The sequence below is a fragment of the Zea mays genome, chromosome 8, assembly GCF_902167145.1.
Source record: "Zea mays cultivar B73 chromosome 8, Zm-B73-REFERENCE-NAM-5.0, whole genome shotgun sequence".
Classification (NCBI taxonomy): Eukaryota; Viridiplantae; Streptophyta; class Magnoliopsida; order Poales; family Poaceae; genus Zea; species Zea mays.
The window spans coordinates 138259539-138277278 of NC_050103.1; the positions used below are offsets into that span (position 1 = coordinate 138259539).

Sequence of the window (17740 nt, forward strand, 5' to 3'; positions counted from 1 at the left end):
TTGCAGAAGGCACCCGGGGGCTACACGCACCTGTTGGTCGCCATCGACAAATTCTCCAAGTGGATCGAGGTCAGACCCCTAAACAGCATCAGGTCCGAACAGGCGGTAGCGTTCTTCACCAACATCATCCATCGTTTTGGGGTCCCGAACTCCATCATCACCGACAACGGCACCCAGTTCACTGGCAGAAAGTTCCTGGACTTCTGTGAGGACCACCACATCTGGGTGGACTGGGCCGCCGTAGCTCACCCCATGACGAATGGGCAGGTAGAGCGTGCCAACGACATGATTCTGCAAGGACTCAAGCCACAGATCTACAACGACCTCAACAAATTCGGCAGGCGATGGATGAAGGAGCTCCCCTCGGTGGTCTAGAGTCTGAGAATGACGCCAAGCCGAGCCACGGGCTTCACGCCGTTCTTTCTAGTCTATGGGGCCGAGGCTATCTTGCCCACAGACATAGAATACGGATCCCCGAGGACGTGGGCGTACGACGACCGAAGCAACCGGACCAACCGAGAAGACTCATTGGACCAGCTGGAAGAGGCTCGGGACGTAGCCTTACTACACTCGGCACGGTATCAGCAGTCTCTGCGACGCTACCACGCCCGAGGGGTTCGGTCCCGAGACCTCCAGGTGGGCGACTTGGTGCTTCGGCTACGACAAGACGCCCGAGGGCGCCACAAGCTCACGCCTCCCTGGGAAGGGCCGTTCATCATCGCCAATATTTTGAAGCCCGGAACATACAAGCTGGCCGACAGTCAAGGTGAGGTCTACAACAACGCTCGGAACATCCGACAGCTACGTCGCTTCTACCCCTAAGATGTTTTCAAGTCTTCATATACCTCATTTACATGCACAAATAAAGTCTAACCATCAAGGAAGGGTCAGCCTTGCCTCGGCAAAGCTCGACCCTCCCTCGGGGGCTAGAAGGGGGGAACCCCCTCTGCGTCAAAATTTTTCTCGGAAAAAGTCTTTCTGCCAGAACATCTTTCGTGCCTTTCGACTACTTCGATAGTGGGATCCTGAAAACGATGGAGTACACGTAAGCGGCAAGGCCGACCGAGCCGAGGGACTCCTATGCCTCCGGGATACGGATACCTCACTCATCACCTTCTGCGATAAGTAACTCACGCTCGGATAAGCGATTCCGCTGGCCGAACAAGTCTTAACGCTCGAAAACTTTTCTGCCGAAACGATTTTTCGTGCCTTCTCGACTATATCGATAACAGAATCCTACGGACGAGTAAGAGTACACGTAAGCGGCAAGGCCGACCGAGCCGAGGGACTCCTACGCCTCTGGGATACGGATACCTCACTCATCACCTTCCATGAAAAGTAACTCTTGCTCGGATAAACGATTCTGCTACCGACGAACAAGTCCTGATACTCGAAACAAGGGGAAAAGAAACGCAGCTTTACAACACGATGACGGTATGTTTGGGCCTCGGCGGCCGCAAAAAACATACGCACACTACAGATAAATTGTTCCTGCAGGATCAGACATCAGTAGGGGGAGCAGCAGCACCCTCGGCGTCGACTCCACCTTCGGCGGAATCCAACCCGGCCTCGGATGGCGACACGGTCGGAAGATCTCCCCCTCGAAGGAAGACGTCAGCACCACGCCTGGGTCATCGCTGCCAGGGTCTCCTCCAGAAACCCGGCCCAAGCAGACGGCTTGATCAGCCGCCCCGAAGCCTCAGCCAGCTGTACCCCGAGGACATCAGCCCGGCTCATGGCCTCGGCAACCCGACTCTAGGGTTGGTCCCGCCAGTGGACAACCCGGCCAGGCTCCGGCCGCTGCTGCTACGCCTCCTTGGCCTGGGAAGTCACCTGCTCCTGGGCCGACGAAGTCTTCTTTTCGAGCCAACTCTGCCTCTGTCCATGCTGACAACGCTGCATCCGGCTCCGGCTCATCGCAGAGCGGCCGAGGTTTTCTTTAACTGGGCAAGAGAAGCCTCGGGCGGCAAGGCTGACCGAGCCGAGGGACTCCTATGCCTCCAGGATACGGATACCTCACTCGTCACCTTCCGCACAGGGCAACTCACACTTGGTTAAGCGGTTTGGCTAGTCGACAGGCGAGTCCTAGTGCTCGAAAGGAGGAAGAAACACGGCTTTACGCCCAAATACACAGATGTTCAGGCCCCGACAGCCGCAATGAACAGGCACCGGCACTCAAGGTGCCATTACAAACATTGGAGGGCCTGCGGGACGACAAACTCCGGGTAACTCGCCAGCGACCTCTGTAGCAGCAGCGATGGTCCCAGGACGGACGCTACCGCTGGAAGGCTCTCGTTCGCGTCCCCACTCGAGGGACGAGAACCAGACATTAAAGCCAAAGAACCAGAGGTCGATCCGCGGGTAGCGCTGACGGTCTCGTTGGCGGAGAAGCTTTCTCCAGCTGCCACCACCTCAGCACCGGCGGTGGCGTCCACCTACCCACCAACACCGCACCAGCGGGCGCCGGCCGCCCCAAAGCGCACCGGCAGGTCCTCACTCCCGTCCTCGTCTCGAAAACGAGAATGGGACCGTCCCAGAACACGAGTACCGCCCTCGCGGCATACGACGTGTTGTGAGACCCCCTGGTACGGCTGGCCACCGTCGCCCGGACAAAGGACAGAATGCTGCACCCTGGACTGGGCAGCATCAGTTCGCCTTCCATGGCACGGCTGGAGGGCACCTCCTCCGTAGAGCTGGAGGATGGTTTCCACCCCTAGAAGCCGGAGGAAGAAGCGGGACGCCAGCCCACGTGAAGGCAGGCCCCGGCTCGCCTCACCCTCCTCCCCAGCAAGGATGATGAAGATCCTTGAAGCTGAGGGCGGGCAGAGGCCGCAGCCCGGCTTGCTTCTCCCCACCATCAAACTGGTGGTCACCGTCTTGGGTGACAATCAGTGAGGGGATGCAGCCAGGCTACCTGATGAAAATCCTTGAAGCCAAGCGATGGCTGAAAGGTACCAACTTCCGTGAAGTTGCGCTCCTCCAACGACAGCAGCAAGACAAAAGCAACGCGAGCGCTCCCCATCCAGGGGCTCGGAAGGTGGAAGGGCGCAATGCATAAGGGAAGTGCGAAGACATGGCTGCCATCCAGGGGGGTCGCCCCCTTTTTAAAGGCGACTCTCCCCACTTGCGTCCTAAGCCGTTGCGGACTGAGTCTTCACCAACACGCTTCAAGGTCCTCCCCCTACGACACGGGGGCTGGGTCCCACGCGTCATGCGAGCTGGCCCAGGACAGAAGAAGCCAAACCGCCACGCGCGGAGCGCGTAACTGCCCAGCGGTTACGAGCACACCTCCACTTTCGCCCAGACCAGCGGGTGAAAGGGCGGACCGCCATGCAGGCGGCATGCAACTGCACCAAGGGGACACACCCTTTCGACTTCGACGCGTCCAGCATGGGGCCCAGGCCCACACGTCATGTAACCGGCGCACCGGTTACTACGTGCGAGAAACTGCACCGCCACTTGCGCCAGTACCGCGCCTTCTCGACTGCAGAACCGGTGCCGCGACTCGAGGCAACCCTGCGCATGGCCCCACAGTGCCAACCGAGCACATCGGTCACGGGTCAGTCCGCCGCGGGAGAAGGCGCGATGGTCGATATGGCCAAAAGTGGGTCGGCAGTAATGGCGGTGGCAGGCGGGCGGAATCAGCAGTCAAATCATATGCGGGCTCGCGTCCCCTCCTGGAGTAGCAGGAGAGCCCTCTCCCACGGCGTGAAGATGACGCGCCCGTGTTCCGTTCCTCGAACGACTCGCGCACGCACAATGGCTGCCTCGCCAACCACTCGTCCCGTCACGTTAACTCTGCGGCAGGGCAGGCGACACCTTTGGTAGGCAAAGCGGGTGACGCTTCACCTCTGCCATAATGACCGCGTCAAAAAAGTTGCGCCACGTCGTTCAATTTCGTATCCTTTTCCTCTTCCCCTTTCTCTCTCTTGCTACAGGGTCCGGGAAAGGGGATACTCCGAAAGGGATCCTTCTCCGCGAAGGAAGCGGGCCCCGAGCCCTCCTACTGATCAGAGGTTCGAAGGCTGGCCCCTCGGAAGGTTTCGACAGCCGCCTCAGGCCACTCGGGCTCCGCGCCCACTACTGATCAGGGGTTCGAAGGCTGGCCCCCCGAAGGGTTCGACAGCTGCCTCAAAACACGCAGAGCGAGGGATGACTCTAGGTACGTCCGATACATGGCCGAGGCTCGGGCTACGCTCCCGAGGTACCCTAGGACATTTCCGAGACCGCCAGGAGCGATTCTGTAACGGAATCCCATCAGAGGGAGGCATCGATCCCTCGGACCCTATCAAACGGGACCGGGTCCGGCAAATCACCTGCAGGTACTTTTGGAGCGCGCCTCTGGGCCACTAGCCGACCCTTATCGAACGGGGCACGAGCGTCCACTCGGATCACCCGTTAGCAACTCACTGGAGACACCATGTTCGGCGCCCTTCGAGGGCAGCATGGCGCTTTTCCCCCTCCTCCTTGCGGAAAGGCGACGAAGGGGCGTATGAAAAAGCCGAGTCAGTCCTTGACCGTCCTCTCGCTCTGTGCGGAGGCTCGGGGGCTACTCTCGCAAACCCGGCTCCGGCCAAACCGTTGACGGCGTCAACATACCAGCCCGAGAACTCGGAACCTGACTATGCACCCGGGCTATGACCAGTTCGCATGAGGGAACAATCAGACCGACTGAGGCATCACGAAAGGCATTAAGACCTCGAAGGAGTCAAACCACTCCTCCGAGGCCTCGGGGGCTACACCCGGCGGGTGCGCTCGCGCGCACCCACCGAAACAAAATGCAACCGAGAGAGGCCGGTCCCCTTGCAAAAAAGTGCGACAAAAGCGTCCAAGCGAGTACCAACACTCCCTTCGAGGCTCGGGGGCTACTGTCGGGGACCATAATTAGGGGTACCCCCAAGACTCCTAATCTCAGCTGGTAACCCCCATCAGCACAAAGCTGCAAAGGCCTGATGAGCGCAATTCAGGTCAAGGCTCCGTCCCCTCAAGGGACACGATCTCGCCTCGCCCGAGCCCAGCCTCGGGCAAAGACAGCCGACCCAGGAGGATTCACGTCTCGCCCGAGGGTCCCCTCAAGCAACGGGCACACCTTCGACTCGCCTGAGGCCCAGCTCGGGCAGGCTTCGCGGAGAAGCAACCTTGGCCAGATCGCCTCGCCAGCCGACCGGATCGCAGGAGCATTCAATGCAAGGATCGCCTGACACCTTATCCTGACGCGCGCTCTTCAGTCGACAGAGCCGAAGTGACCACAATCACTTCGCCCCTCCACTGGCTGACCTGACAAGAAAACAGCGCCGCCTGCGCCGCTCCGACTGCTGTGCCACCCGTCAGGGTGAGGCTGACAGCCGTCAAGTCCCTCAGGCGCCATAGGAAGCTTTGCCTCGCCCGACCCCAGGGCTCGGACTCCACCTCGACACCGGAAGACGAACTCCGCCTCGCCCGACCCCAGGGCTCGGACTCAACCTCGACCTCGGACGACGGTCTCCGCCTCGCCCGACCCCAGGGCTCGGACTCAGCCTCGACCTTGGACGACGGTCTCCGCCTCGCCCGACCCCAGGGCTCGGACTCAGCCTCGACCTCGAACGACGGTCTCCGCCTCGCCCGACCCCAGGGCTCGGACTCAGCCTCGACCTCGGACGACGGTCTCCGTCTCGCCCGACCCCAGGGCTCGGACTCAGCCTCGACCTCGGAGGAGCCTCCGCCTCGCCCGACCTTGGGCTCGGACCGACCACGTCGCAGGGGGGCACATCATTACCCTACCCCTAGCTAGCTCAGGCTACGGGGAACAAGACCGGCGTCCCATCTGGCTCGCCCCGGTAAACAAGTAATGATGGCACCCCGCGTGCTCTATGACGACGACGGTTCTCAGCCCCCTACGGAAGCAAGGAGACGTCAGCAAGGACCCGACAACTCCGATAGCTGTGCTACTACAAAGCTCAAGCGCTCCTCCGACGGCCACGACATCACATGAACAGGGCAGCAACACCTCTCCAACAGCCACGACGGCATGTACATAGGACTCTGGCTCCTCCCTGCTAGACACGTTAGCACATTGCTACACCCCCATTGTACACCTGGGCCTTCTCCTTACATCTATAAAAGGAAGGTCTAGGGCCCTCGTACGAGAAGGTGGCCGCGCGGGAGAACGGGCCGACGCACAAGGCTCGCGCTCTCTCTCTCTCCCTCGCGAACGCTTGTAACCCCCTACTGCAAGCGCATCCGCCCTGGGCGCAGGACAACACGAAGCCGCAGTTTCCCCTTACTGTTTTCCCCCTTGTATTCTGTCTCGCGCCGACCCATCTGGGCTGGAACACGCAGCGATAATTTACTCGTCGGTCCAGAGACCCCCTGAGATCGAAACACCGACAAACCTTGAGACCTCAGATCTGTTTTCTAAGTAAAAAGACAACTAAGAGACTATATGATACAACCTAAGTCCCTAAATCATAAATACAGTTATATTCTGTTTGAATGTAGGCATTCACGTGGTGGAATTAAAATTGTCTACGAATACCAAATCTGAGGGGGAATGACAATGATATGCAATACTAATGTTGTGATTTGGATGCGGGATGCAAATGGTAGTTGGTATCGCAGGACGCAGGGTAGCAACCAATTCCAAATCTGGTTTGGGTGTACAAACACTTAACCTTCCTCCCACGCGCACAGAGCACTTAATTGGGGAGGGCGACTTAATTTCTGGTGAAAACCGAGAGGTCATGCTCGGAATTGCGGGCACACATGCACATGTGAAAACAAATGTCATGCAATATTCGCTGGCAATTCTGTGGAGCCAATTTCGACGACGTCTGCTAGTATTGGATCCGACAAATTTCATTTTCTGATTCTAACTTCTAATTCTAACATCCAAACGAGCTGTTAAGAAACAATAAACAATATACATGGAGAGTCATGTATAGACAGGTTCTCCATGAAAAGACTGTCTATGCGAAGAACTCGCCTATTGTAAATCTTTTAATTAACTCATATAGTCATAGACTGAGAGGGACTCTATATTAAAGTGGTGTTTAAATACATTGGATCTAACAGTTAATTGACTAAATATTTGCTAGTAGAATTAGCTAGCTAACTGTTAGCTAATTTGAAAATGTAGCTAATAGCTAGAGTGTTTGTCTTAAACTAATTTTAACAACTAGTAACTAACAGTACCTATACCGAATTGGGCCAATAACAGACTGCGTTGACCAATCCGGCGGCAAAAGTTGACTCCAAATTCCCCTCTCCGCTTCCGTCTCACTCGTAATCGTCCTCCTCTTCCCATTTCTGCTTCCTCCTCACGGGCGTGCGACGACGTCAGCAACCCCGCCGAGTACCCCTCCTTCCCCTCGCAGTCGCCGAGGGAGCAATTCCGCCCCCAATCGGCCGCCTGAACCCTTCTTCCTTCCCTTCCCGCGGCATCCGATGTGCGTTGCCGCCGCCGCCGCGCTCAGATAGCCCAGCCTAGCTGGCGACGACGAGGAGGGGGACCGTAGCCCTAACGATCCGGTCCCCACATGGCGGGGAGCTTTCGCGAGGGCGCGGGGCCGGGGGACACCCACGCTCCCCCGCCCCCGCCCACCCCACCCTTCTTGCAGTTCCTCGCGCTCGACGCGCTCGCCTCCTGGGGCTCCGACCCCAAGCAGCCGCACTGGCGCCACCCCGAGCTCCGCCGGGCGCTCGCCTCCAACGACCAGACCGACGAGCTCAGGCGGATCCGCGCCAGCGTCCAGGACTCCGCGGTCAAGGCCAAGTGCGTACTTTCCCTTTCCTCCCCCCCTTCCCCCTCTGTCTAATATCGCATTGCTGACGCTGGCTGCCGCTCAATTCCGTGCCCCCTTCCTTCCCGGTCCCCGCAGGGAGAAGGTCAGGTCGCTGCACGAGGCCATCCAGAAGCTCGACAAGTACAAGAACATTGTCACACGCAAGCGCCAGCGCGCCACCGAGGCGTCGTCCTCGCCCGACAAGCTCGGGGCTGCCGGTGCCTGCTCCTCGTCCACAGGCGCGCTCAGGATGGGGGCGCAGAACAACTCTGCTGTCTTGAGCAAGCGCGTGCGCTCCTCTCTCGCTGATGCCCGGGTTCGTGTGCTCGGCCCACTCTTCGTCTCAGCTCATAGCCTTTGCGTCACTTATTATTTTCCTTAGTTTGTTTTGGCCACAGCAAATATTCCTGATTTCATTAATGATCGCCATAAGATTCTGGAATCCGGATCATAGTCGTTGAAAAGGTTGTACCTTTTCAGTCTTATAACAGCTAATTATAACTCATGCAAGTGTCCCTAGCTACTCATGTTCTTTTGTCCTTATCAGTGGAAACCGCTAAGATTCCAGAAATCTTGCTCTTGTAAGCTGAGTTGCATGGGGACCTGGTTACCACCCTGTCCTCACCTCATTTTTCACATATAAAGAGCATGCGGGACAAGTGTGGGAAAATGGTGATCTTGGACGGATTCCGAAGTCAACTGATATAGCCTTTTATTCTCACACTCATGTCACTCATAATCCTTACCTAGTCTCATTGTTCTTGGGTCTGGAAACTACAACTCTGGTTGATCTAGTTTCAATGCTACTTCACCTTAAAAAATATGGCCTTCTAATTAATGTGCTTCATGAATGATGCGCTGTTCTGAACTCCAATCACAATTTTTTACCATGATAATATTTTCACATTCTTTATGAATTTCTTCACTTAAAAAGCTTGGTTCTGTTGTTTATACATGTTTCAGGTGGAAGGACGTGGTAGTGTTCCTACAAGGCAAGGCCCTTTGGTTAGTAATGAGAAAAATTCACCTGTGGAGAAGGAAAAGAACAGTACAAGAATATCTGCTATCGTCTCAGGACTTTCTGATGAAAAATTGCGGGGTTTATCTACTGGCAGTGAAGGGTGGGAAAAAAAGATGAAGCGTAGACGCTCTGTTGGAACAATGCTCAGCAGAGGCAGTGATGCTGATCGAGATGTCAAATCCATGGGTCAGCATAGACCAGCCAATGAAGCACGCCCACGATCTAGTGATGGCCTTGGATATAGGTAAAAAATTGTGCTTGCCATTATTTTTTGTTCCTTGAGAGTTAGAACTTTGTTTCTGGTTGCTGACTCTCTGAAATGATCGTCTCTGATTGATCATCATGCTGAACTAAAGCATGTAATCTTGGGAAAACTTAAACATTGAGAAGATATGTGTGATATGCTCACAAATTGATATCATCTGCTACCTTGAAATAGAGATATAGGGTCCAGCATCAGCGAGTAGAATGATACTACATTATTACTGCACGTGCGTCATCAGAAAGGTGGTGTTTGGCAGCTTGTGTTTCTAGCTCTTCCTTGGGCTATTCTCTGATCAGCATGTTTTTTTGTTGTTTGCAACCTGAATCCTCTTCCATCACTATATTTGGAAATCTTCTTTGCCTCGGTATCCATGTTAGAGCTCATCTTTCTTAATTCTCACATCGCAGACATGGAGTTTCTGCTGGAGCACTAGCAGGTAACAAGTTGGATGGCACTTCTCAGCAGAACAACATTGTATCCTGCATTCTGCCCAAGTCAGATGTCGATTATGTGGCTCAGCCAAATGAAAGAAGAGAACGCCATGCTGGAGTTGAAAAGGAAAGGACTACAGTAAAAGGAAACAAGTAAGCTAAGATACTTCTGTTGTCCTGATAAGCCACGTTTTTTCTTTGCTACATATATGTGAAAGGGTATTGCAAAATTGCCATTTATTGGATGATATATGCAATTTGTTATCTAGGGTAAATACTTCTGATGATATGCAAAACGGAAGCTTAAGTCCCCTGCCCAAGGCTAAAGCATGCAGGGCACCAAGAACCAGTTCACTTGCTATAAACTCATGTTCTAATTTCCAACGTTCAACTGGAGGAAATGATGAATGGGAAGAAGCACCGTACCCAAATAAAGTGTCACCTTTGGCGGGCATGACGAATCGCAAACGTTCCACACATTCAAATGCTTCCTCACCTCCTATTGCCTGGGTAGGGCAACGCCCACAGAAGATGTCACGGACAAGAAGAGCAAATGTTGTTTCTCCAGTGTCAAATTTTGATGAAGTGTTATCTGAAGGATCACCACTTGACACTGCCACTAGATCAGCACCTATAGAGTCTGGCAGTGTCTTGCTGACAAAGAACACATCAACAACCAAAATGGATAGCATCCCATCTCCTGCTGGGTTGTCAGAAAGTGAGGGATCGGCTGTGGCTGAAAGCAAGTCCAAGGAGAAAACCATGCATAGTGGTGAAGTGGGGAACGAGGGTGCAAATACAGCCCATAATGCAATGGGATTAATATTTTTGTCAAATAAAAATAGGATTCCTTTGAAAGAAGAGCTCGAAGATGGTGGTGTTCGTCGTCAAGGGAGGAGTGGAAGGGGTGCTATGCATGTCAAGGGGTGTTCTCTAATGCCAAAAGAAAAACTGGTCACTGCAGAAACAAGAAAGCCAATAAAAGGTGGAAGACCTGGATCTGAAAAGAACGAGAGGTACTTAATTGTCATGTTTTGGTGGCATTGGGGGATCATAGCTTTGCATATGAAACTTGATTCTATCTTCTAATCATCTGCGCAGTAAGTTGGGGCGGCCACCAATGAAAAAAGGCTCTGACCGCAAAGCTTCATCCTGGCATTCACAGGCTCTAAATAGTGATCTTACAGACATAACAGGTTTTCTGAAGATGCTTTACCTTTATTACTCATGTCTCTCGCTAGTATCCTTCCTCTTCTAATAACTAATAATTGTGCATTGCAGGTGAACCAGAAGATGACCAAGAGGAGCTTTTAGCTGCTGTTAATGCTGCTCGCAGTGCTATTGGTGCGTATGCTGCCTTATCTCCCTTCTTCTGGTAATCTCTGTCAGGCATCCCTTTGGGTTGATTTATAACTTCCTTGTGCAGTTAGTGCCTATTCTGGCCCTTTTTGGAAGAAAGTGGAACCCATGCTAACTTTTATGAGCTCAGAAAATTTTTCTTTCTTAAAAAATCAGGTTGGTGCAAGTTTTGCTTTAGATGTCATGATTGAATGTACTTTTATTGTTTGCTGGGATGGATTCTGATTTGTCAGTTTGTGGTCAGATCAACCTTGTTGAAGAGCTTGAGATGAGCATGTCCTGCATGTATGACAGTGAACATGATATTATAGCATCAGTTGATCACAGAATAATGTCAAAGATGGTATGTGACTTCATGACATCAATAATATCAAATTATTCCAACAAAATTTTTCCCTTTCATGGAAATTTGTTGCCTATATATGACCTTTGTCATATGTCTGAAAAAACTGCAGGAGGAGCATTCATCTCAGGGACTTGCTCTGTCTAATTTCCCCCCCTCATCCCAGCAAAGTAAAACTAATGGAGTTGGAGCAAAAGGATTAATCGGCTGTTTTTCTCATGGTGACAAAATCCATACTGGACCACAAAAGCTGGAAGCTGATAAATGGTTTAATGAAATGGCTCCAATGGCACACAGACTCCTTTCGGCTTTAATTATGGAAGATGACTTGCCTGATACCAATGGGGTGCAAAGCGATATACTTGTTGAATTTCCAAATAGCCACAACCCTTACACTGTCAACGGATACATGGAAAATGAACTTCAAGCTAGTACCATAACATCTAATTTTGGGCTGAGTGTGGATTTCGTGCACTCAAACAGTACTTCTGTGGTACATCAGAGCATGTGCAATGGTTTTACAAGCAATTTCAACAATTCAAACAGTGAAAATTCTGTTCATAGTGAGGATTTATCAGATGGACTCAATTTTACAGTATACACAGAAAGTGGCCCTTTGCATGACTTGATACCACCGATTCCACAGCAATGTCAAAATCCAGGGAAAAATTTCCCTTTATCTCCATATGAGTATCAATATGGGCAGATGTCTGTGGAAGATAAGATTTTAATTGAGCTGCAAAGTATTGGCATTTGTCCAGAGACAGTGGTAATGTTCCTTAAAATCTGGTGTTGCTTTAAACAATTTTTTTAATGGAAGTCTATATGCATTGTGTCAGGGCCTAAGGAGGCCCACGGAGGGGCTGCGGCGGCAGCAGCCATGGGCTCTCCAAGGGAGATTAGATAAGGATAGTTAGAGATAAGATTAGAAGATTAGTTGAGATTATCTAGGAAGGTTTTCAGTTATTAGTTTGTTGAGAGCTTTTAGGAGAGTTTTAAGGAGATAAGGATCTCTAGCTAGACATGGGCGGCTAGCCGGTCAGCTGGCCTATCTATGTAATCAATGAATGAGAAATAAAGTAGTCAAGAATTAGAAGGGAGAAACCTCCTCTTGCTCGGTCGTGGGCAGAGGCCCCCGGCCGACGTTCCTGCCCATTGATACCCTTCTCCAATCCCTCACCTCCACGTCGGCAGGTTGCGTCACCCTCCGCGCCGCCGGGACGCCACCTTCGCACCACGCTGTGGGCACCACTGCGGGTTGCCTAGACCCGACCGGACCCGATCTTGGGCGGTAGTGGCTCGTCCTGGCGCGTAGCCCCATGGTACGCACCGGAAGACTCGTCGCTGCCTAAGCCGTGGCACGGCCTCGTCAACGACATCACCGACTACCTCTACTACTGGAACCTCGACATCGACATCACGCCGTACGAGCGGCCCGCGGCCGCGCCTCTGCCTCTCATGGGTCCTTGGGTTCCCGGCCAGGCGTGCTTCGACAATCTGTTTGCAAGGCTCAACGCAATCAGCATGGTGCTCTCCAGCAGCACGCCAGCACCAGCGGCCTAGCCGTCGTCGCCCGCTCCGGCACCTACATCTTCGTGGGCGGCGGTGCCTACTAGTTGCGTTGCGCCCTCAGGGCTGTATTCATCACTAGCTGCATGGCTGACGATGCCAGGGGCAATGATACCAGGACTGGTGTACCAGCACCTGGCGCCGACCCTCGCTGCTGCTACCATGTCGGTGACCGCAACACCCCCCTCTTTCCCCATATACGACGACAAGGTGACCCTCTGGGGTGGTTCAACGGGTGCGAGCAGTTCTTCTGGAGCCAGCGCACCCTGAAGTACGACAAGGCCTTGCTGGGATCGTATCACCTCACCAGCCATGCACATACGTGGTTCTGGCGGCTGGAACGTGACGAGCGTCAGGTCACGTGGCCACAATTCAAGATCATGTGCCAGCAGCGCTTTGGTTCCCTCGCAGCAGTGGCGACTTATGATGCCTCGTTTGTCGCACCCTCGTCGCCGACACCGCCCCCGTCATCGGGGGCAGCCATCACCTCTAACCTTGATCCCAAGAGCGGCATCTAGGAGAGGGTGGTTGCTCCGCGACAGACGGCGGCTGCCGTCCACCTGCAGGCTGTAGCATGCGGTTTCCTAGTGCGTCGGCGGGTGAAGCAGATGATGGGGGTGCTCCATTGCAGGGGAGCCGTAGCTGCACCAGCAAGACCCAACAACGTGGTGGTTGTTCACCTCCACGTACAAGAGGCTGGAAGACATGACTCCCCTCTGCAACGCTCCGTCTGGTGTTGGCCCTCATCTGCGGCGACCGGACAACTACCACGACTACTCTCCTTCGTGAAGGGGGTATGCTGGCCTCGCCACCATTTGCTCCAGCCACACCACCCTCCGCGCACTGGTGGCCGCGGGACCATGAGGGGCTGCACTGCACGGGATCCACTTGCTGCAGGCAACACCAACGTTGGCCTCCACGGCCGCGCCTCTGAAGGCTGCTGTGTCTTTACCTCCGTGGTTCCAGCTCGCGCCCTCCTCTTCGTTGTGCAATGTTTGCTTGGGACACATGATGATGCTTGCAATTGCAGTATATCTAGAATAATTAAAAATTTAAAAGATGAGCCGAGATGTCATAGGTTCATTTTTCGGTGATAGGTTAGGCCATTACAGGTCGTTTGTTGGTTGCTGCAGCTCGAGGACGAGTTGCTTGTCCGGGGGGTGTAGTGTCAGGGCCTAAGGAGGCCCATTGAGGGGTTGCGGCAGCAGTAGCCATGGACCCTCCAAGGGAGATTTGATAAAGATAGTTAGAGATAAGATTAGAAGACTAGTTGAGATTATTTAGGAGATTAGTTGAGATTATCTAGGAAGGTTATCCGTTAGTAGTTTGTTGAGAGTTTTTAGGAGAGTTTTAAGGAGATAAGGATCTCTAGCTAGACAGGGGCGGTCAGCCGGCCAACTGGCTTATTTATGTAATCAATGGATGAGAAATAAAGTGGGCAAGAATTAGAAGGGAGAAACCCTCCTTTTGCTCATCGATACCCCTCTCCGATCCCTCACCGATCTAGCGACCATAACACATTGCCTACCAGAAAACATGTCAAATAATTGTAAAACCTTAGTCTATGATTTTGGGCAACCTGATATGTTGAGGTGGTACCTGTGTGGGTGGGTGTTGGGGGGGGGCTCATATGGTTTTGATGTTTGTCATAGTTTGAGATGTCTCCAGTGTACCCTCTCTGTTCTCTTCTTTATTGTTTTTGACTCATTTATACTGAAGAAAAGGATAGGATGACTACTTTGCCCTTTCTGTGTCTTGCCGGTCACAACCTCATTATTTTCTTACAAGCACCCCTCTCTGCCTCAGTGATCTGTTAATACAGAGATCTAAAAACTCGCACCGAATGAGATATAAGCAATATAGGTAGATTTAGTTATCTATGTTCTTGATATCTTGAAGAGTTCTCTTCACTCCTGAAACATCAGACAAAAAAAAGAACGGGTGAGGAAGTATTTGATGTTTCTAGATACTAGCTGTCATCCCAGGTGCATGTATGCTATTATTTTTATATTGGATGCTATTTTATCTATGCTATAATTTATATAGTCCCTAGAAAGCCGAACTGTATGTAACCAGAATTTGTGCTCCCCCCCCCTACATTGTGGTTTTTGTTCTTGCCTTATCTTTGCAACACTACTCTTTTCAGCCAAAGCTAGATGACGGAGAAGATGACAACATTAATAAAATGATTTCGGAGTTGAGGAAAAGGCTGCACGATCAGGTTACGTGAACAACCCCTCGTCCCCTCGTAACATGTCTTGAGTTTTGATTAAACTTGGATGGAAATGCACTGTTTTCAGTGTGTTAACTGTTAATGTGTTCACCAGGTCAATGTAAAACAGTCATAATCTTTAGGGGCAATTGTGATTATACATTTCTCCGGTATTGCGATTTTACCCCTTGTTTTTCAACTTTTGTGATTTTACCCATCTGTTTTGAAAGCGAAGCTGCCGTTTGCCCCTCCCTTTGAACACCATTAGTGATTAAAAAATAAAAAACGAGGGGTAGAATCACAATTGCACGGTGAGGGAAGGATATAATCACAATTGCCCCTAACCTTTTTCATGTTTTGGTTTAACCACCTTAAGGATTATGACAGAGGGGAGGAGATGCTGCGGCTGGAGACTGAGGTTTTAACCTAAAATTGGTGTTGGGCTGAGTTGGTTGGGCCGTTGGGATGACTGGTTGTGGGTTTATTTTCCTATTTCTCTCTTCTACTAGGCTGAAATGGGCCTACTAGGCCGTACATTTGTGCTAGCTTGCTTATTAATTTCGAATCAGTGGTATATAAATAATATTTGGTCTAATCTTTTATATTACTATATAATTAAGGTGTCGCCTCGCCTTATGATGTACCGCCTAAGATGTAAAAGGGGTCGGTCGCCTTACGTCGCTTTACCGTCTTAATAACTATGGGTAGCACCAATTGGAAAAAGGCTTGTCCAACACCGGTTGAGATGGTTTGGACATGTCCAACAAAGACCTATACGTAATGGGAGTCTAAGGCGCGATATCAAATGAGATGAGAGGCAGGAGAATGTCGAAGTTGATATGGGAAGAGATACTAAAATAAGACTTGAACGGATGAAATATAACCAAAGATTTAGCCTTGAATAGAAGTATATAGAAATAGCTATCCATGTAGCCTTGACTTGTGGTTTTTGTTGGGTTTCAACTCTATTCTACCCCAACTTGTTTGGGATGAAGGGGCTTTGTTGTTGTTGTAGGTTTTCACTAATGCGTATTAAAATGGTACCATTCTTATTTTTGCAGGTGAACCAAAAGAAATGTAGATTACATAAGCTAGATAAATCAATTCAAGACACAAAGAATATTGAGGAGAGGTAGCGATGTATTTATTATATTTATACATTATATCTTAAATGCTAGTGCATGAAGTATATCTTAAATGCTGGTGCATGAAGTTACTTTAATGGCTAACTTTAGGATTACCTGACAGGAGCTTGGAGCAACATGCTATGAACAAACTGGTTGAAAGGGCATACAGAAAACTCAAGGTAGTTGACATTTCTCTTCACATGATTGTTCTTCTTAAATCAGTGCTGGCGTTGCATTGCATGAGATTACAAATGCCCTGGGTCTGCTATTTTAGTTGTGGTCTTGGGAGGTATAAGATGTCCACCCTTCATTGCTTTAACAGAGGCTGTTCTTTTGTTTCTTTTTTTTTCTTAAGTTGGTGAATGAAATTTTGGCCTTCCCATGTTGGATCCTTGCCCCTTTAAGCTTAATAGAGTATATTTTTTCGCCTTGAAAAAAAGGGGTATGTATTAGCTGCCTTAACTTTGATCCTGATTTCATCTGTTATTTATGATATGTAGGGTGGGCGCATTGGCTCTAGTCACAAGGCCGGTGTCAGTAAATCTGCCAATAAAGCTGCGAAACAGCTTGCCTTGGCTTTTGCCAAGCGTACTCTTGTTCGATGCCACAAATTTGACGAAACAGGGAAAAGCTGCTTCAGTGAGCCTTCTCTTTGGAGTGTGCTGTCTGCACCCTTGCCAAGCAGTGACGCGAGATTCACGGAGGGTAATTTATGTGCTACTGTTGGCCAGAGAGAAATGGCTGTTATGTTTGTGTACTTGTGAGTGGACCGTGACATGCGCTTTTGTTTTGTTCGGGTGTTCAGGTGTAGAGAGGCTGAAGCATCAGAAGCTCGACAGAACTCCATTTGATCAAGGTATCTTAGCAGTTCTATACTGGGTGATTTCAGAGGACTACTACCTCCTGTCTGACCAAAAAATGTCGGCGCTTTTGCTATTGCAGGTGGTGCGAAATGGAAAAAGGGCGACAGGGAACGGGATCACAGCAGGGATGCGTCTGCAAAGGGCTCTGGACTGAAATCAGGGCGCCATTCCTCAGGCGGCAGCGGCAGGAGCGGCGGCGGCGAGCGCAAGAACAAGACGAAGCCAAAGCAAAAGCTGGCTCAGCTATCGACTTCCGGAAACGTGCTGGGTAGAGTGGTTGAGCCATTCTCATCTCCAGCGGCGCAAGCGCAAGAGCCCCCTGAACCTGCAAGCGAGAAGAAGACTCAGCATCCCTCTAGGAACGTGGCCCCGCGGCTGACCGTGGATGCTGGACTGCCAGCATTGCCTGGATTAGATGACATATTGGACGTCCCTGGAGGGCTGGATGGGCAGGGCAACGACATCAGCTCGTGGTTCACGGATGGCCTTGACGACTCGTTGCAAGACATTGATCTTTCAGGCGCCCTGGAGATCCCGGACGATGACCTCACCCAGCTGGGTTTTATATGAGAAGGAAGCACTTGTTGCTTGCTCTGTGCATATATGTTCTTTTTTTGGGTGCTTACCTAATGTATGGTAGTAGATATAATTAACCGGTTTAATCTCCCTGCCACAACCCTGTAATCGAACCTGCATGGCATGGAATGGTTAGTTGCAGATGAGTTATTCGATTCTCGTAGCAGCAAGAACATGTTGAGATTTGCTAATGGTATCATGTGGTTCTGCCTCC

The 17740-nt window shown here is 51.4% G+C and overlaps 1 protein-coding gene across 1 annotated transcript; it reads left to right on the top strand.

The window, feature by feature from the left end:
- The first annotated feature begins 7106 nt into the window (after positions 1–7106).
- LOC103637325 (uncharacterized) lies at positions 7107–17740 on the top strand. Its single transcript, XM_020543384.2, has 16 exons — positions 7107–7750; positions 7857–8076; positions 8724–9025; positions 9454–9630; positions 9747–10493; positions 10579–10673; positions 10759–10821; positions 10904–10992; positions 11081–11179; positions 11292–11948; positions 14895–14969; positions 16022–16092; positions 16209–16266; positions 16588–16792; positions 16893–16943; positions 17030–17740. Exons 1-16 carry the CDS (start codon positions 7515–7517, stop codon positions 17518–17520), a joined length of 3636 nt encoding a protein of 1211 aa, XP_020398973.1. The 5' UTR covers positions 7107–7514; the 3' UTR covers positions 17521–17740.